The sequence below is a fragment of the Cynara cardunculus genome (genome assembly GCF_001531365.2).
Source record: "Cynara cardunculus var. scolymus isolate 2C chromosome LG 5, CcrdV1, whole genome shotgun sequence".
Taxonomy (NCBI): Eukaryota; Viridiplantae; Streptophyta; class Magnoliopsida; order Asterales; family Asteraceae; genus Cynara; species Cynara cardunculus.
The window spans coordinates 4224016-4245735 of NC_037532.1; the positions used below are offsets into that span (position 1 = coordinate 4224016).

Below are 21720 nucleotides of genomic sequence, written 5' to 3' on the forward strand. Positions count from 1 at the left end.
CCCAGGTAACTGGTTGAAATGTTAACCGGTTACCATACTGATGTGATATCCAACTCAGTATTATTTGTTATTCAACTCAATTTCATCTCATCACTCGTCACATCAGTATGATAACCGGTTAAAGTTAAAACTTTATATCTTAGGTACCAAAATGAAAGTTTTAAAAGTACATTACACAAATAAAAATCAACTTAAAGTACGTTATTTTTTCGTGCAATTTACCCTTTATTAAAAAAACAATACACTAAAAACTCAATTGGTCAAAATCAAAAAGTATATTGGAATTTTTAAACTTTTAAAATAAAGATTTAAAGAATTTTAGGCTACTTTTTTTATTAGAACTTTGTTTTTCAAAACGATCACATAACTCAACTTTTTATCAGATTTTGGTAAATGACTGTATTAGAAAAAGTTTATATAAATCGTTTTTTGTAACGACGATATGAAATAAAAAAAGTTGGCAATGAGGGTATTGATTTTTAAAAAGAACAGTGCGTCTGACCAAAATATCGAGAATGTTTGAATGTTCACATTTTGAAAAGAAAATTAATTTACACATGATTGAATAGAATTATAGAACCTGATTAATCATAATTATAATTAATCCAGTAAAAGTAATATATTGTATTATTTATTTTTGTATACAGTCTATTAAATTGATTAACTGATTATGTAAACATTAAGCATTGTTAGAGAACCGATAAACTTCTCATGTGATATGTTTCTACATAGCAACTCGTGGGACAAGAGTTTTCAAATTTATACGACACTATGAGTTCCTTTTAAGTGGGGATGGTCGGAGATTACGTGGGGGCGATGGGTTTGTGATAGATAAACAAGTTGGAAATTAGGTATGACTTTTTTAATGCCATTTTTTATTTGAAAATTAAGAGTACATTACACCGGTTAGCTCAGAATTTGGATATGGTCCCTTTTTGAAATAAATACACTAGGGGTCCCTGTCATTTGCATTTCGTTCCAAGTTAAGTCCTTTGCACTAACTCTGTTAACTCCAATTCGTTAAATCAAGGGGTAATTTGGTCTTTTTATGTTTTTTTTTTCCATTTTGTAGTTAAAATTTAAAAATAGATCATATATTTATATTAATATATTTAATATGTTATAAATTAGATTAGTATTTTATTATTAAAATAATATACACACACGTAAAACGTACTCCCTCATCTCCGATCGGCCGATGACACCCTCACATCCCTGCCAGCCACCATCTCCGATCTCACCCACACATCTACGTACATGGTACACACACATATATCCTCACCGGTGTTGAGTTTTATCCGATCCTATTTCATTTCCACTACCCTCTATTTTCCGAACATCTCCCTCTTCTCTCGTCTCTCAATCTCAATCTCAATCACACCTCCTTTCAGGTGACTCATTAATCATCTCCATCAAAGCGAACACACACATATTATGTCTCCATCTCTCTCTTCCCCTCTCCCTCTCAAACACACACACACACACTCTTTGTGCATGTGGTTTTATTTTGGGGTAAGAAAGAGACATTCAGAGTCAACCCTTCTTCTTTTTCTCCTCCGTCTTGAATAAGGACGTTCCAATATTTTTGAAAGCCCTGTTACATCTAAATTTTTAATGGCTTTGCATAAGATATAATAGCATATATATTTGTTAAGCACAATAGGACACTAATCCTAAACGATCAACAATCTGAACCTAACCTAAACCTAAACCATTAATACTTTATATCTAAACCTAAACAATTAACAATTTGAACCTAAGCAATTTGGGCTATAACTTTACACAAATTGATGAAAATGCCTGTAAAATTGGGCCCCAAAATCTTAAAGGACCTGTTCAAAATCTCACATTTAACATGTTAAGAGACGACCCTGATCTTGAACATATGGGAATATCCATGTGGACAAATCTATCGGGTTCTACACTTTTCATGAACCAAACAAGAAATCACATCAAAATCCAAACTTAATGTATGTGTTTTTCTAAGGTTCTAAATGGCGTGAGGTGTGGCGACGTAAGGTCAAGCCTCAAGCCTTACATGCCACAACTAGGACGCAACGTTTTCCAATATAAGGAATAAAGCGACAAATTTATAGGTTATATATATATATATAATTATATATATACATATATGTTTTTTCAATAGGATTTGTTATAGTTTAGCTATCATACTGTAGTACTTCTATCCTTCCCCTCTTTGCTTTCTACCCCAAAACAAAAACCGAGGAGTGCAGATGAGGAAGCGGGAGCAAGAAAGCCAATAAAATAACACGAGTCTTGGATAAGAATCTACAACAAACCTGCTTTTTACATATGTCTCGTTATTTGGGACCCTATTCACCTCTACGGAAAAAAATGAAAAATTAGAAGGAGGTCGAACTTCTTGTTCTTGAATATTATTTTAATTAGAAAATGATATCAAAAAATATACATTTATATTAAAAAGAAGGAAAACCATATAAATTATTATTATAAAAATAATTTTTGATTGGATATTTAAAATAAAACTTAAAAAAGCAGTTTAAGAATTTCATTTGGATCATGAGTCCATAACATTTATTAATTTTGTGAAACCGTGAGTGATGTCATTAGATAAATCTATAAAAGTATATAGTCTGTAGTTAAAGTGTAAAAACACAAAATTTAACAAAATTTTAAAAATAATAATTTTTGTTAGAAAAAAAAACCTCACATCTTATAAAAAAACGAGCGCCATGGAACGCCTCAAAGCGTCATGGCATGAATCACACCTTATAGAAACATTATGGGTCATTTTGTAACAGCAGAAACACATTTTTGCGTCATATCATGCATTTTTAAACACTTAGGGCCGTTTACCAAACGCTTATCGGGTAAGCTCTTACCCGCATGATCACCACTCTCACTTGCCTTATGGAGTAACATTTTGTGCCATCAAAATGGATAACCCCGCAAATATTATAACCCGGTAAGCACTTACCAAGGTAAGTGTTTAGTAAACGACCCCTTATTTTTCTGGGATTTTCCTAAATTTAAAAGCATATTTATTATCGAAACCAGTTAAAAGTCATTTTTTGATTAAAATGATATATTTACTTCGTTTAAAAAAGTTGAAGAATTTATTTATTAATCAAAAACTTAATCACTCAAAATCAAAAATATGTTGTGGAATTTTTCCAACTTTTAGAATAAAAAATTCTTAAGAATTGAAGAATTTTAAGCTATTTTTTTATTTTAATAAATATTATAAGACTTTCTCAATAAAATAGAAATTATTTTTCAAAATATCACATAACTCAACTTTTTATGAGATTTTATTAAAAAATTATTTATTTTCTATTTTTTTATAAATTATTAAATGAAAAATCGACAATATAACGATTATTTAAAATAACAAAACGCATAACCAAAAATATCGAGGATGTATGTGTACTTTCGGAAAGAAATGAATTTGCACATGATTGAATAATGAGTTAAAATCAATGAGTTAATCGGGTAAATCTGAGTAAGTGTTTTTTTATAGCTAAAATGAACGTGTTTTTTAAATAAAAGTGACATGTTTGATTTTTTTTGCGCTTCTACATAAAACTCTCATTAGAAACTTATAGCCACTATAAAAAAGACATATATCGTATGAAATAAGTTACGAGTTTCATCAACCTCATTAAGCTACTAACAAAGAGACGGTAACTTAATTAACTTAAAGACTTATCGATACGATCATATAAGTATAAAAAACAAATTAATAAAAAAGGGTAGAGACTATAAAAAAGATAAAAAAAAAAAGGTCAGAAGGGATTTTTCAAACAAACAAACGTATTCTTCTTCACCCATCAAGCAGGGACGAAAGTCGACAAAAAAACATTGTGACGTTTCTTTTCTTATATGGCCTTTTGTCTTTAAAGCCCGTCGACAGAAAGTGAACATGCGACCATTATCCAATGGGCCAAGAAATCGAGCTCAATTATAATTTACAACCCATTTTCACATGTGTTTAAATTAACGAGTTGGATACCTGCGTCATTCAGCATGATATAAAAGCTTAGTATGCATGAATAAAAGTAACGGGCTTTCAATGTTTGTCGTTGGGTCATTGCATAATGTTAATAAAATTAGAAGGTACGAGTTATATAAAGATCACACTCTTACGATACAAGGGATTTGATCATTTCTAAAATACACTGAATGTAAAACATGAGTAGTTAACCACAAGGGTGATGTCTGATTGATTTGAGCTTGACTTTAAAGGTCAAAAGTACATTGAGGTCTCAGGTTCAAATCCAAGGAGGAATAAAAATTTCCTTGTGGCCATAGAGGTTCAAATGCGGTGACTCCGGACTATCTGCAAAACATGTAGTTGTCATGAGATTAGTCGGCTCGCATAGCTAGTTAGATATCCAGGTTAATAAAAAAACATGAGTAGTTATTTTTAAATGAACTTTACAATTCAATGAATGTAAACAAAATTTGAAATATTGTATTCGAACATATCGATATGTTGGTTATCGGTTAGTTTTAAAGAGTTGGGGAAAAAAAACACCGAATATTCAAACAAATATGAAGTTGGGAATGATTTGAGGGACTGTAAAAAACAAAGTTATAACTTAAGGGACCAAAATTGTAGATTAGTGAAAAGTTCAGAAAGTAGAGAAGGAAAGACGTCGAAGAGAAAAATTCAAGATAGGGGAGATCGAAAAAACGTGGCTGTGGTTTACGGGATCCGCCATTGTTATTCAAGCTCCCTAATCCAAAAATGGCGATGGCTTCCTTGTCGCTCAATTCTTTACCTATGCAACCACCTTCTCAACATTCTCGCAAGCTAATTGACGTTCCATCATCAGCTTCTCTTAGCTACGGCAGCGGCGCCGGTACCTTAAAACCCATTGTCATTTCCGGAAACCCTCCGACGTTCGTATCCGCTCCCGGTCGCCGCATCGTTGCCAGTTAGCTCTCTCAACTGTTAAATATTCCGTTTAATTCTTTCTCCCTACGTATCGAGTTCTTGAGATTCAAATTTGGTAGTAGTTCTTAAATTGAAAATTGACATAGATTTTCATGATTTCATCTATAAGTGTTTCTATTTGATTACTCTCCCAGTTATGATATTTTTTTTCCGAATGGAGATATTATGGTGGTTGTAATTATTTCATTACCTTCAGTTTTAGTTTTTAATCAATTCACCGGTTGAAGGATCACTAAATTGATATTTTCTTCATAAAACTAAAGAGCTCTGTGGATTTTGTGCGGCTCACTTAGGGAGAAAGATTTATGATCCATGATATTCTTTTCTGCATTCAGTTCCAAAGTTATATATCGAATTCGAATTTGAAATTCTGAAACTCCATTTTAATGGAATTTGATTTGGTTGAGTACTATGCTACTATAAAACATGTTAAGTGCAACTAAATTACTGCTTCTATAAGGCACAGCCAAGTTATTGATAATGACAATGATGATGATGATAATCATAATGATAATATCTATTGTTTTTAAGAATATCAGTTACTAAAGTTAGCATTTTGAATTTGAACTTGTGCAAATTAAAAAAGAAACATGTCTAACATTATAACGAGAAGGTTTTTGAGTTTTGGTCAATTGCTATGGATGTAGAAGCTCAAAGATTTAAGGTGGGCTGACCAGCCTAAGTAGTCAATGACTATGAATTTTGATAAACTGTACTACCAATGTAGCATCCTATTTCAGGAAGTAATTGTTGGAATATTTTTTAAAGGATTTGGGAAACCTCACACGAGGGTTGACTGTTGACACACCCTCGTAATTCAGTGGACACACCAAGAGTTTGATTTGAACTAAAGACTTCTAAATTATCCCGAGAATCCGACCACTACGTGGACAAGCCCAGTTGGATATAATTCTTGGAAATTGGAATATTTTATGAGAAATTTTTTGGCTTCTAATGATGAGGTGTTCTACTTATAGTTGAAAGCTCTGTTTTTAAGGTTATAGCTTTAATAAGAAAAATTGGAATGAAAGAGAAGTTATTCCATTGATTTGCTTTATGGGCCACATGCCACATTACCTGCAGTATAACCATGAACCATCATATAATAATAGTTACTATTGGGGTGCACATGATGCTACTGTTCTTTGCAATCTCAGTTTGTTAAAGATCAACTCCATCCATTTTGACACCAATATTTTTTCATTCCAAAAGGAATCCAGCTTTATGTAAGATAACATGATGCATTTAGTTATACCCTTCATAGTTACATGTATCCTTGATCTGTACGGTTTTTGGGAAGTAGATTCTAGTTGTGAGGTCACCAGTGTATCTTATAGCTTTTCTTGATTATTTCAAAAGCTTATAACATCTTATTTGAAGTATATATTCTTGTCTTCTTGATTACATTCTTTGTTACTCACCTTTGGTTCTTTTTAAGACTTTGTGTTTTGGCTTACTCCACTTTTGAACATATTACTTGGTTTTTGAATTATTTGTCAAATAGAGCAGCCTCATTTCAAGTCTCCTCAATAAAATATAAGTACTGCAACTAATCCTAGTTCTATTAATTATGATTTTATAAAGGATTAAGTATGTTATTCCTCTAGGTTACAGCTATCATGCACTATTAGTTCAGTCATTTCATGTGTGTTTATGACATATCTCCCACATTTCTTTTATATTGTACTCATTATATTGGCTCATGAAATCAATTCTTTTAGTTGGGGATTTGCACGGGGACCTCGCCAAAGCAAGATGTGCCCTTGAGTTGGCTGGTGTCTTGAGTTCAGATGGTCGAGACACGTGGACTGGCCAAGAAACGGTATTCCCTATTTATTCATAATGATTACGTACTTGACACCCATGCTACGTGAGATTAGCAAGTCCTATTGTAGTGGGGTTACTTTCCAACACTTTGAGCAATACATAAAGGATTGTAAGTGATACAATTTTTTACATATTTACCCTTTAACCAGGTCTTGGTTCAGCTTGGAGATATTCTCGACAGGGGTGAAGATGAAATTGCTATATTATCTTTATTGAGATCACTGCAAATCCAGGCTAAAGAGCATGGTGGGGCTGTTTTTCAGGTGGGTTTACAAGAACCTATACATTCGGTCATAGGGCCTTTATTTTAGTTATGTGATTTAGAGGAACAGCTCTGCTAAAATAACATAACATGCTGTCTCTTCCAGAAGGCAATGTAGGCGTTCACTTTACAGTCAAATGGACCGCTTTTCATATTTAATATTGGTATGAATGTGTTTTTTCATCTTGTAGAACTTATTATATAATTAGGAATTTAATGTATTCTCAAACTTGGTACAAGTGTTCATGGCATTGTTAAATTTGGAAGGCAGTCTGTTTGACTATAAAAGTGAAATTTCGTATCCTTTTGTGGGAACAGAGGGAGGAAGCTTAATAGCATCATTAGTTGATCTTATATTTCCGCTTGATAATGTTAGGTGAATGGAAATCATGAAACCATGAATGTTGAAGGGGATTTTAGATATGTCGATTCTGGCGCATTTGATGAGTGTTCAGACTTCCTAGAATACTTGGATGATTGTGGACATAACTGGGAAGATGCTTTTTCAAGTTGGGCTGAAGTATCTGGAAGTTGGAAAGGTGAACGTAAAATGTCAGAGAGTTCTTGGGGACCGTGGAACCTGGTAAAGGTATGCAATTCATGGAAATTTGGGCTAGCTTTGTGTTAAACTTACTTCTGCAACGTTTTCTTTGTGATGATCATGATGGCATTGGTAATATTGCATCTCCTTTCTCATTTCTAACACAAAGTGATGGGATTCTGATTGACTTATCCAAAAATTAGGACAGCGGCAAAAGGGAGTAATTGCAAGGTCGGTCCTTTTAAGACCTGGGGGTCCGTTGGCATCTGAATTGGCGCGACATCCTGTTGTTCTTAAAGTTGACGATTGGGTCTTCTGTCATGGCGGACTTCTTCCCCACCATGGTAAGCACTCTTATAAAAGATGTAGCTATTGTATTTCACAAGCTCAAGTTTCTCTTGTAAGCATTTCTTTTCCAGTTTTTTCTGTGTCCCAAAATAAATGCAACGGTTAACTGGCTTTGACTATTACTAAATATAGTACGCCTCCATAATCCCAAAATAAATGCAACGGCTAACTGGAGTGCTTTGACTATTACTAAATATAGTACACCTCAATAATGACAATTCAGGAGAATCGCGTAGACTTAACCAAATCCCATCAATATCTTGCAATAACGGCTAATGCGCAAATATGTAACTTCAGATTGGAAGTTAGTTTAAAGTGGAAATGTTGCATTTATTTTGGGACAATGTGGTTATTATTTTTTAGGGGAGAATGCTGATTTTTTTTTGTCATACTGCAGTTACCTATGGCATAGAGAAGATAAACAAAGAGGTATCTAAGTGGATGACGAACGTTGACGAAGCTGACAACGAGTCACAAATACCTTTCATAGCTACTAGAGGATACGATAGCGTTGTGTGGAATCGTCTTTACTCTAGAGATACCTCTGATTTAGAAGACTATCACATTGAACAGGTGAGCAGACTTGGTTACGTGATATATTCCCATTCCCTTTTTTGTTCCCCAAATTTCAGCCAACATAAACGAACTCATGAATCCAGAATTATTGATATTATGTATTCACTATCATTTTCTTCAAATAAAACACGTTTGTTCCACAGATTCAATCTATTCTCGACAGTACTCTTCAAGTAGTTGGCGCAAAAGCAATGGTGGTGGGACATACTCCACAAACTACAGGAGTGAATTGGTAAGCAATCATCATTATTTGCTGATTTCCAGTTATCATCATTACAAATAAATTGATAGTATTGAGTTGGGTTCACAAGATCCTTTATTTGTCTTTATCGGAAGTTATTTTAGAAATTGATCTATAATCAAATATCTAATAACATGTCGAATCAAAGTGCAAGTTTTATGGCATGGTGGGAGCAAGTGACCAATATTTTCATAGATTATAACCCATGTTTCAATGTTAATTTCAAAGAATATTTTTTATGGCATGCAGTAAATATAACTGTAGCATTTGGCGCGTTGATGTGGGGATGTCTAGTGGAGTTCATGATTCAAGGCCTGAGGTAAAGCCTCGTCTTTTTTACATGATGTCTTTCATGTAATCTACACATGTATCAAGATAAACATGTTTTACGTAATGATGAAAACATTTGATATGATACCGAATTCACCAGGTTCTAGAAATAAGAGGCGATAAAACGAGGGTAATAAGGAGCGAATCAGACACATTCAGTGAACTTCAGGCTGCTGATTTTCTGTAAATAACCGCAAGGTACCATTAAAAGCTTCTTTCAAATATCTTACTTGTTGTACACATAGTTGAATAGAAGTGTTTGACCATTAGTCAAATGCCTAAGAAATTAAAATACCCTTCAAGCAATTGGTTAAATGTAAATGATCACAACTTCACAAGGTACAATTCTAAGCTTCTCTTCATACAAGCATGTTGCATTGCATCAATGAGGTCTAGGTATGATGCCATTATGATCCTTCGGTAAACAGCAATTTTCAGTCGGCATTTAAGACAAAACATTTGGTAAACAACAATTTTCATTTAGCACTTACTTTAGACATAGGGTATAATGGTCACTTTTATTCAGTCACTGCTTTATAAAAAAACATTTGGTAAACAACAACTTCTAGTCGGCACTTGTGTAAAACCTCTTACCTGAGTCAACACTTAAGGGCCGTTCCTAAACACTTACCTTGGTAAGCGCTTACTGGTTCAATTACTTTATCGGGTGAACATAACAAGGGCTGAGAATCTTACCTGGTAAAGGGGAAGACAAGGATCAAGAGTCTTATCTAGTAAGTGAGGATGATGACTCTTACATTGTAAGCACTTACCAGGTTATAAATGCTTACCATTAATCCATTTTGATGATTGGTAAGGTAATAGAAAGTGGCGACTCTTGCCAGTAAGCGTTTGGTAAATGCCCGTTAGTCCAAAACTTTTAGTAAACATGCTCTTAGTGTTGACAACAAACAAAGGCAAAGACCATTAACCTTGGGGGTTAGCTCAACCGGCAAATACAGGTCAGGCCTTGGTGTTCTTCCAGGGGTGTACCCACATGGATAGATACGGTGGCACGGGCCATCTTTTCATGGTTCCGTCGTAAAGGGAAAAAAATTACATTTCTGAAGGGTGCCACCGTATTGTTTTGTTGGGTGCCACCATATAGTTTTGAAACTAAAAATATTAACACAAGACTTGCTAAGATTGATAAATGCTTCTGCCTTCAGGTTCGAGTCTCACTGTTGTCAATTTGTTGTTTTTTATATACCTCTTATGTTTTTAAAATAGGGAAATTGCATGAAAAAGTAACGTACTTTAACTTGATTCCTATTTTGGGTAACGTACTTTCAAAACTTTCATTTTGGTACCTAAGATGTAAAGGTTTAAACATTTAAGTACCTGGGCAACTCGGTGAAGACTAATTTTAGACTAAAAAAAAGACTAATTTTAGATTTAAAAAAATCCACGTCACACCACGTCAGCAAATAATACCAAGTTGGATACCACATCACTCGCCACATCAGCATGATAATCGGTTAATACTTCAACCAGTTACCCGGGTGCTTAAATGTTTAAAACTTTACATCTTAGGTACCAAAATAGAAGTTTTAAAAGTATGTTACCCAAAATAGGAATCAAGTTAAAGTATGTTACTTTTTCATGCAATTTGCCCTTTAAAATATATGTAGACCAGACTCGAAGATTGGTATTTTCTATGCAAGGACAAAGAACCAATCAACAGATCTATATTAATATTGTGAAAAAAGTATTATATATTTTTTATAGTCAAATTGTGCCACTACTTGAAAAAATTTATGGGTCCGCCTTTAGGTTTCTCCCGTAGGTTGCCAGCTAGAGTCTCATCAAGACCACCGCGATTTTTCTGGCTGTTATCTTAGGTCCCCATGGGATAAGTAGAGGTCGCAAAAAGGCCTATGGCTACAAAAAACACCATTTCCAAAATGCAAAAAAATTGATATTCTACGTCCATAAGGAGTATTGTCATACCTTGGCATTGTTTTAATGTTCATACTTCATATGTATATTTTCTTATACGTCGCACCACGCATATATCATCATATTCGCATGTACGCATGCATTTAGTTCTTTTAACATGTCATTATATCAACCGAAAATAGCTTTCTTGAAGAGTAGCAACTAAAAATGCTAAAACCATCGTTTCAGTATCTAACATTTGAGCACACTCGGTGACTTATCCGCAGGGCAATCTCTTGAAGTTGAAACCATAATATGATCTTGGTCCTCTAAGGCAAGGCGCCCAGGCCACGGGCGATTTGAGTATTCATTGGGCTTGGAAGTCATGGCACAAAAGTTGGTATATCTTAGAATAGAATGCAAAGCCACTTGCAATAAAATTTTAGTGTTTATATTGGGGGTCTATGTATATAAACCATATGGTTATTTATTATGTCTTTCACTGAAATGTTCTAACAGAGAGGGGGTGGAGTTTCAGAATAATAGGCTCTTATGGAATAAAACTTGTTTGGTTGATTTACAAACAAATATTTTAGTGTTTTTCAAGATTTTATGCCAGATGCAGGAGCTTTTGACATGGTTGTTTCGTTGCACCATGCAAAACGTGACCTTTTTACACGGTTATGTTGGAGGTCCCAGGTTCAAATCCAAGGAGGAATAAAAATCTCCTTGAGGCCGCTTCAAATGCGGTGACTCCGGGCTATCTGCAAAGCAGGTGGTGACTCTGAGATTAGTCGGCTCGCATAGCGGGTTAGATATCCAGGTTAATAATAAAAAAAACTATGTAAAGTCATGTCATTTGAAGGTTGTGACAACCATCTCCCCAGTTTTGTCACAAAAAACGCCAGAATGACAGGGTCAAAGGTTTGAATATTGAGCGTAGTTGTTGTTCTCGGTAAGACCTTGGTATTGCTTCTCAAATGTCACCCTTTCAGGTGCAGTTAAGGCCACTGGAGGGTTTGTTTGACTGTTAACTTTAAGCCCTCATGAAATAATTAAGGTGCTCGCTAGTCACTACATAGCATAGACACGCATGATTATAGAAACTATTCCTCCATCCGTCCCAAAATAAACGACCACGATGAGAAAGACGCAATTTTAGAAATGTGTAATTATTACTTTTTTAATTAACTAAATGATAACTTTATTGTTAATGATAGATGGAGTAATTGAATTTCTCCATCTCATAAGGGTAAAGCAGTAATTTGCTTTTAACGGTGGACACTTAATTTGAGATAAATAAAAATAAAAATGCAGATACTTATTTTGGACAGAGAGAGTGGTAATAAAGCTCATTTAACAATAAAGTTAAGAGCTGTTTATCAAATGCTTAACAGATAAACGCTTAGAGACAAGAGTTATCATCCTAATATTAGCGCTTACCAGGTAAAATTTTTGGTTCTTGCCATGCTCACCCGATAAGTTAAATGACACCCTATAAATGCTTATCAGATAAGCTTTTAATAAATAGCCCTTTAATGACGTGCATCTTAATTTCAATTGATGTGGGCATGTTGATCTTAGTGAATTTTTTCTAGGCTGTCCTTTAGGACCACCTTTTACGACGGACATTTATTAACAAAGGTGCTTATTTTTGACATTTTGACGACTTTTCACGTACTTTGTAATGAAACGATGTGATATAATTAATGATGTAATATCTAAAATAAAGAATCTGTTGGAATTGAATACAATTTTTTTAGAGATTTTGAACGTTGGTTCTCCATTTTAGAGAATCTGTTAGAGATGCTCCAATATACCTGTACTTTTTACTAATGCTATATCCCAAAATACACCTTAGGGGTTGTTTGTTTATATTTTAGTAGTTCCATTAAGATGCAACATCTGAATCATTAAGAGGTGAATCTTGTTTGGCAAAAAAAAATCTGCCTTTTAATGGTTCTAAAACCTTCTGAATGATTTTGTATCATGGATTTCCCTTAACCATTAAGAGCCCTAATTTCATTGTACACAATTACAAAACAATTATATTTCATTTTGCATTATATCATGAGAGCCTCTTAATAATTCTGATTGCTTAATCATTCAGCACTTTGTTTTAGGTATGAAATCGATTGATGAATCACAACTTCACATAATTGATACCGAGAGATAAATAGGCTATTTTTGTCATTCAGATTATTTATTCAGATGAAAAAGTGAACACTGTCGATTCATCTAGACAAACAAATTTATCCACCTCATAGAAAAATTGGTACAGATACACCAAGCTACCAATGTCAAACTACAACTTAAAAAAGAGTAAATTACGATTTTCATCCTTGAACTAATTTCTAGTTTTAAGTACAAGGGACAAAAAACAATAAATGTAAACCACAAGGACTGAAACAACAATAAATTGTAAATCATAATAACAAAAATAACAATGAATTACAAATTATTGGAAAAAAACCGCAAGAACATAAATCGCAAGTTTTAACAAACCTAGGGACGAAAAACATAATTTACTCTAAAAAAAATAAAAAAGAATTACAACCCTAAAACTTTCTATAATTCTTTCAACTACCCACCTTATTCTCATAGTCTCATTCGTTAAAGAGTTGTTTGTTTACCTCTTAATAGTTTCATTAAGAGACAGTCTCTGAATCGCTAAGTGGTGAATCTTGTTTGGCCAAAAAAAAGTCTGCCTCTTGATGATTCTAAAACTTTTTGAATGGTTTTGTATCTTGGATCTCTCTTAACCATTTAACATCCTAATTTAATTCTGAATAATTACTAAATAATTATATTTCATTTTGCATAATATTATAAGAACCTCTTAATCATTCTGACTACTTAATAATTGTGCATCAGAGCAACTGCCAAACAATCCTTAAATCCTGTCGAGTCAGAGTCCAATCTGCATAACAAACACATCTTGATGGTCCTAGTTGTGAATGAGTTTTTTAAAAAGGGGGGTAAAGTGTCAAACTTCAAACTTATGTAGAAAACATCAATCCAAACGTTGGCAGTTGGCATATTTCATAGGATTTTTCAGGCCTCCCCATATCTTGGCTCTCTTTTTCCCTTGAAATCTCCGCTGCAATTTCATCTATATATATTCAAAATCAAAATCACTGAATGAATGCTCATTTCCCACCAATCTCTCCTTAGATTCAACCCTCCTCGATTTCTCAGATCCTTTTCTAGTTTCAATCTCCTCCCTACAATGGCTTCATCGTCTCTACTGCTTCCCTCGGTCTCACTGAATCATCAGGTGTCTTTTGATGCTCTTGATTCGTTGTCGTCCAAGAGTTCATCTTCTGTTTGTTTTGGGGGTTTTAAACATGGGTTTCGTCGTCTTAATTTGGAGAAATCTAGGGTTTCTATGAGCGTATCGGTTGGATCTACCACTGCAGTTGCTGATGCTTTGTTTGCCGACTATAAACCTACCAATGCCTTCCTCTTTCCTGGTCAGGTTAGATTAGATTATAATTAAGCTGTTTGGTTTAATTATCTAGTTGAATGCAAAATGTTAAAAGAATCTCTGGAAATTACTGTTAATTCATGTACAGTTGTTATATTTTTCACTCCAGCTACAGAATTCACTAGAAATGTAGCCTGTAACTTTTGTTCACTAGAAATTGGTAGCTCAAAATGCATAAAAAAGTGTGTGTTTTGAAGGGGCGTTGGAGGAATTCCAGAAAATATAGAGAAATCCTGAGTGAAATAGCTCAATTTGGCCAGTGTATCACGAAATTACCAAGAGGATAATCTCATATAAAAAAGCTGCTAAAACATACCTCCTTCAATCGAAGAAAAGTCCATTTTGATGTCTTTAGCCTTTTAGTTTCGAGATGTTTTTGTTTGTTGATAATTTGATATAATCTTTGTCTAATTTACATCTGAAATCAGACCCTCAAGGGTCGAATGTAGACTCTTTTTTGGGATGGATCGAGAATCATGTAGCTTTTAAGCTGTCTTTTGTGCGGTGAATATTGTTTGGTGCAGAAATGATGGATCATATGCTTCTGTAGAATTCAAAAACCATAATATATCGTTGAAAGGAGCATGTGTCGGGATTTGCTAATAAACGATAGCTTGGCTATTAGGGTGTGTTCTGTACGCAGAACAAGAGAGTACAGCAACTTGTATCTCCCACGTTTGGCGTGACATTAGACTCGTACAAGACAGGACTCTAGTCGGAAAATACATTTTTTTGTCCCCCCAAAATAAGTGAAACAAAAATCAGGGGAGATGTGACAAAATTGGTAACTTACTATGTATAATTAAAACCCTAATACCTTCCAGAATTCTTTCACCCGCATACCTCTCTCTCGTCCAATCCTGTCCGCATTACCAAACACATGCTTCCGGTGCGTTTGGTACCTTGATAGGACATGACAAGACAAAACAGGACATGACAGGAAGGACCGATAAAATGACCAGTTTTTTGATTAATTTATGTAATTTATTAAAAATTATAATAAAATAATTATCTTTTGTAGCAAAATATATCATTATAAAGTTTTCGTCAAGACGATTAAAACGACACCAAAATATGAAGTTTATGTAATTTCCAATTTTTATTTTTACCTTTTCTATATTATGTTTTTATTACTTATATTTAATAAATTTCATAAATTAACCAAAATAGAGAAAATGTATAAAAAATAGTATTTTGAGTACAATAAAGTGAAAGTTTAAAGAAGATAAATTACGATAAATAAAATTTAAAGAATGGATTAGGGAAGCGTATTTGATGTTTTAGAAGGGAATGAGGTTTTATTTTGAGGATTTACAAGTAAAATATAGGCTTTTTCTACTTTGTTCCATGGGATGGGGGTGGAACACGCCTGTTCCACTTTTTTCCTCTGTTCCACATAAAACTCATGCCAAACATGGAACAGTGATCCCTTTTTTGTTCTGTCTTGTCCACTGTATCGAACAAAATCATGTTTCATATTACATTTTTAATCAAATTTTCTCTTTCAAATTACATGCTTTTGTTTTATACTTGTAAAGTTCGAGGTTTTCTCATAATTTTGTTTCAGGGTGCACAAGCTGTTGGAATGGGACAGGAAGCTCAAAAGGTGCCAGCTGCTGCACAGTTGTACAACAAGGCAAATGAAATTTTAGGGTGCGCATGATAATTTCTTTGTCAAAATATGATAAATGCTTTAGATCAGCTTAAATCACCTGTTTCTCATCAGTTATTCTACATTTCAGTAAAATAATTGTCGTCGCTGATTTCAAACCAATAATTATCTTTGCATGAAGGTTTGACATTTTGGATGTTTGCATTAACGGCCCAAAAGAAAAGTTGGATTCCACTGTTTTAAGTCAGGCAAGTTTCCATAGTATTTTCTCTTTTGGTTTACTATATTCAAAAGATGGCAAACTAGTGTGCAAGTAACGGATGCTTCTTATACATGGTTAAGGGGTAGTAGGTTTTAGTTATTCCGATTGATAGAGGGTGGTTCATTTAGGAACCTAGGAACCACCCTTTTTGTGAGTATTCATGATGAATAACGTGATAAAATATTCATGATGAATAACGTGATAAAATATTCATGATGAATAACGTGATAAAATATTCATGATGAATGATATTCATCTTGATACTTAGAAAATAGGTGGTTGCTTGGTTCCTAAAATATTTAAGGTTTCTAAATGAACCCGGCCCTCTTATGATGAATAATCTTTTAGGGTGCGTTTGGTACGCATGACAGGATAGGAAAAAACAAAAACTTGCTGTCCTAGTTTGGCGTGACATTAGACTGGGATAGGACAAGCCGGATTGCTTTTTTTTTTTGCCCCACCAAAACAAGTGGAACAAACATTAGGAAGAAGAGACAAGATTGGTACATTACTAAACTACCCATGTCAAATTAAAACCATAAAACCTTTGACAATTCTTGTACCCTTACCTCACTCTCGCACGTCCAGTCCCTGTTTGCGTGTTAAACGCACCCTAAAACGTAGACTTCTCTTATTGGTATATCATTCTGTAATTTTGCAGCCAGCCATCTATGTTACTAGTCTAGCTGCAGTAGAGATACTACGTGCCCGTGATGGAGGTCAACAGATAATTGATTCTGTGGACGTTACATGTGGGCTAAGCTTGGGAGAATACACAGCTCTTGCATTTGCTGGAGCATTTAGGTAAGCCATCCAATTAAATAAAACATTAAATTCCACTATTACTATTACTTATTAGTTAGCAATGTCTTGTTGACAGATTTTCCTATATTTGTTTGATTAACGTCCCATGAAAAATGCAACTTTTGGCGCTAAATTTTGTTTAAAAGAAATATTTAACCATTACAAATGTCTAAAACACCCGTCGATAACGAAAAAAAGGGCAAAATGCATCAAAATTAAAGAATTTTGTCTTAGCTCCTATTTAGTGTAACAAAGATTTTCTTTTTCCACCAAAGGGTCATTAACCTAGCGGTACCTGGGTTACCTGTACTACCTCCCTGGAGGTCAAAGGTTTAAACCTCACCAAAGATGAGGAGTACTGTGAGTTTTGTTGTGTATAAATAATGTACTTATCAACCAATGTAAAAGTTTCAAAATTTCCTATTCGTTTTCCCATTTGGCCCGTAACCTGCTGATCTTATAACATTTGATGATGTGGATATCAAGTTTATCGTCCACTTTGCTGTAATGCTTTTGTAAAAGATATCCACATCATCAGATATTACAAGATCAGTAGGTTACCGATCAGAATAGGAAAATTTTATAATTTGTTACATCGACTGGGAAAAAAAGTTTCTTCGTTACACTAAATAGGAACTTAATCAAACTTTGTTAAGAAATGGGCTTTCGATTTTCATAGACATCCCAAGATGAAAATTATTGCCAATTTCATGACTTCACAAATTACAATCACAAGCTTATTAAAGTTCCCTAAACAATTCATCATCATTCATCCGTTTGCTAGGTTCATATTGGTATTTTATATATCTTTGTGTCACATGATCTTTCTTTATTTTCATCTTATTTCGTGTCACCCCTTTTCTCCTTACAATGTATATATTTCTTAATTATCATTAGCTTCGAGGATGGTCTCAAGCTGGTTAAACTGAGAGGTGAAGCAATGCAGGTAAGTGAACGAAGGATATTGTCATATGCCATTATAAGAAAACCGGCAAATAAAGGCCAGACCTTGGGGCTATTCCCCACAGGTCGCTAGTCCGAGTCTCCTCAGGGCCACTGGCAGGGGCGGATATATTCATTAGCTTGGGGGGTCACTTGACACCCATAAAGTTTCAAGATTTTGTTTTTCTAATACCTCTTTTGACCCTCAAAAGTATAAAGTTTGACTCTACATTACCACCAAGAAAAATTATTTATTATATTTTATATTATGTTACTTAAATCCTGACTCCCATCTCCAAGATTTCTGGATCCGCCACTGGCCACCGGGGATTTTTCTTGTTATCTTCAGGGCTTCTTAAAAGATTCAAATATTTGTGGTATTGTAATCCTCAGGAAGCTGCGGATGCCGCTAAAGGTGCTATGGTTAGCATCATCGGACTAGATTCTGATAAGGTGCAACAACTCTGTGATGCAGCAAATGAAGAAGTTGAGGAAGCCGAGAAAGTTCAAATAGCGAATTTCTTATGCACTGTAATGCTCACCTAAATTACTATTTTACCCCTATATCGTATAAAGCATGCTTCTTTTGTTTGGAAAAAAAGATATAAGTGGGGAAATTGTCCAGAATTTCAGACTCCCCAATTCATTTTATTGCCGCTTTTTTACTCAATCGACCAAAATAGCCAAGATTTCACAAGTAGCACTTTAGCAACTTGCAAAATCGACTTTTTATGAATTTAATATTCATAAAGTAACCTTTTAGCAAGTTGCTAAGTGCTACTTGCAAAATGCTGACATGGCAAGTAGCACTTTAGCAAGTTGGGTAAGTAATAGTTTAACGACTTTAGTAGCACTTTATCAAGTTGCGCAAGTGGCATTTTCACGTCAGCATTTTGCACCTAGCACTTTAGTAACTTGCGAAATTGCTCCTTTATGAATATTATATTCATAAAAAGTGGATTTCRCRAGTTGYTARAGTGCYACWTGCGAAATCTTGGCTATTTCGGTCAATTATGTAGAAAAGCGGTTATAAAGTGAATTTGGGGGGGGGGGGGGCTTGGTTCAAAAATGGCTATTTTAGACAATTTTTCGATATAATTTGGCTTTGGAGCCAAATATTACAAGAAAAACTTGATAACACTTGAAAAGTTTTGTAGCAATTACTACCATTTACTAGAAAAGTTCGTTGAACTTGTTACAGAACCCATATGAACTTTGAATCGGACAATTAATATATTTGACCTCAAAACTCGAAATCGTACTTCCTTTTTTTCAAATGTCCACTCATATCCTGTTCTACTGTGCAGGGAAACTACGCAGTCTCTGGAGGCGTGAAAGGAATTGAAGCTGTGGAAGCGAAAGCAAAATCATTCAAGGCTCGAATGACGGTAATTCCCCACCTTTTAATCGTCAACTACTCCCTTCGTCCCAAAATAAATGTCACAATGAAAAAAAGGGCATACAATTATAGAAATGTGAACTGACAATATTACCCATAATCATAGAGGGAGTAATGAATTTCTTCATCTCATAATTAAGGGTAGAATTGGGAAGTAGTCACACACTTGTACCAGGACAAACTAAAATATATGGACACTTATTTTAGGACGGATGGAAAACTGATTCTGGGTTCTATTTTCTAGCAACATTTGGTTAAATACTTGTCTTTTTCTTTCGTAGGTGCGCCTTGCTGTTGGTGGGGCCTTCCACACCAGATTCATGAATCCGGCTGTGTCCAAACTGGAGTCCGCATTGGCATCAACCCAAATCAGAACTCCAAGAATACCAGTTATATCTAATGTTGATGCACAACCACATGCAGACCCCGAAACAATCAAGAAAATCTTGGCTTGTCAGGTTAGCCGCTAATGTTTTTGCTTTCCCACTATAAACCTATGTTTGCGATGATATCAGCATGTAAATAGATACATTATATCTAGACAGAGGCAAGTTCATCTGGGAACCTTAAATACATTAGGAACCCAAAACCACCCTTTTTGTGAGTATTCATGATGAATAATATGCATCATGAATATCTGCCACAACATTCATCATGAATCTTTTATCATGTTATTCATCATGAATATTGTATCATGTTATTCATCATGAATATTGTATCATGTTATTCATCATGAATGAAGAAACTCATTACTCCCTCTATTATTAAGGGTAAAATTGTCATGTAGTTAATTAAAATGTGTAATAATTATCGTCGCAGGTTACATCACCCGTTCAATGGGAGACGACGGTGAAGACTCTTCTATCAAGGGGACTGGAAAAGAGTTATGAACTTGGACCTGGAAAGGTAGAATCCGGCCTATTGTTAAATTGCATCCTAATGGACAAAATGTATCAAAATTGAACGAAATTTCCTTAATTCCTATTTAATTTAACAAAAAATATTATCCATTTTGACTGGTAACTTGCTGATCTTGTTGATGACATGGATGTCAAGTTTATTGTAACTCTTTTATAAACGAGTATCCATGTCATCAAATGTTACAACATCAACAAGTTATCGGTCAAAATAGGTACAAAATAAGAAACATTGAAACTTTGTTATATCATCGTTGTGCTAAATAGAATATAAACCAAGCTTTGCTGTATTTTTACGCATTTTGCCCTGATCTAGTTACACGAAAACCCTTCTCGTTGTATGCTTCTTTCTATCTTTAACTGTGTTTCTTAACAAACATCCACCAATTTGAATGTAAAATTAGGTTATTGCTGGGATTGTGAAGAGAATGGACAAAACATCGCCCATTGAGAACATTAGCGTGTAAGAATTTATTGCCGTTACAATAATCACAGCATTTCAAGTCGTCTTCTTCTAGTAAGAGCATAAAGGGTTTTTGAGCTTCTATGATAGAGAGAGCAAATCGATGTAGTTGAGTTTTGTGTACGATTATTATAAGCTGTTGTTAGTTATTGTATTTGAATCGCGGTTTTATTCTCTTCAAGTTAAGTTCCATTTCAGCACACGATCGATTCGCGATGCTGCAATTTATAATCTTATAAACCTGCAATGCAAAAGCTCATGTCATTAAGACATTTTATCGAACAGGATGCAAGCATATGCAGTTTTACATAATCAACTTCCTAAGAGACAAACTGCTTGTTTGATCATTTACATTTTGAACACCATGAATTAATTAACATCTTTGGGGTTATTTGGCAGTTGTTGAATGATTTGGTACATAATGATTAAATGGTCAGAATGATTGAGAGACTTTTATGATATAGTGCAAAATGAAATATAATTGTTTACAATGAAATCAGGATGTTTAATGGTTAAGGGAGGCTCATGATACAAAATCATTCAGAGAGTTTTAAAATCATTAGTATGCAGACTTTTTTTCGCCAAACAAGATTCACCTCTTAATGATTCAGATGTTGCCTCTTAATTGAACTATTAAGAGGTAAACAAACAACCCCTTAGAGTTTGTCAGCAACTTAACGGGAGTTATGGTTTATCTGGTTAGCTATACATGACTGTTTGATAGTGGTTTATGTATTGTTTGGCAAACATAAGCTAATTTATTTTTTGAGTATATATTTGGATGGATATTAGTTAAGCTAGCTTATTGAAATGTAGTGGGAGTAACTTTTGTTACTTTTTTTCAATTATAACCCTCATTAATATCAATTATTAATTATAAATAAGTATC

At 34.3% G+C, this 21720-nt stretch overlaps 2 protein-coding genes across 2 annotated transcripts; both read left to right on the plus strand.

Annotated features, from left to right (window-relative positions):
- The first annotated feature begins 4656 nt into the window (after positions 1 to 4656).
- Positions 4657 to 11549, plus strand: LOC112512512 (shewanella-like protein phosphatase 1). The gene is made up of 10 exons (XM_025118508.1): positions 4657 to 4922; positions 6664 to 6764; positions 6919 to 7032; positions 7408 to 7620; positions 7781 to 7916; positions 8318 to 8493; positions 8640 to 8728; positions 8987 to 9056; positions 9168 to 9265; positions 11233 to 11549. The coding sequence occupies exons 1-9, from the start codon at positions 4733 to 4735 to the stop codon at positions 9252 to 9254; spliced, it is 1176 nt and encodes a 391-aa protein (XP_024974276.1). The 5' UTR covers positions 4657 to 4732; the 3' UTR covers positions 9255 to 9265; positions 11233 to 11549.
- Positions 11550 to 14020: 2471 nt separating this feature from the next.
- Positions 14021 to 21110, plus strand: LOC112513156 (malonyl CoA-acyl carrier protein transacylase). Its single transcript, XM_025119319.1, has 10 exons — positions 14021 to 14423; positions 16000 to 16085; positions 16226 to 16292; positions 16968 to 17110; positions 18008 to 18056; positions 18446 to 18583; positions 19360 to 19440; positions 19733 to 19909; positions 20271 to 20357; positions 20773 to 21110. The coding sequence occupies exons 1-10, from the start codon at positions 14091 to 14093 to the stop codon at positions 20833 to 20835; spliced, it is 1224 nt and encodes a 407-aa protein (XP_024975087.1). The 5' UTR covers positions 14021 to 14090; the 3' UTR covers positions 20836 to 21110.
- The last annotated feature ends 610 nt before the right edge of the window (positions 21111 to 21720 follow it).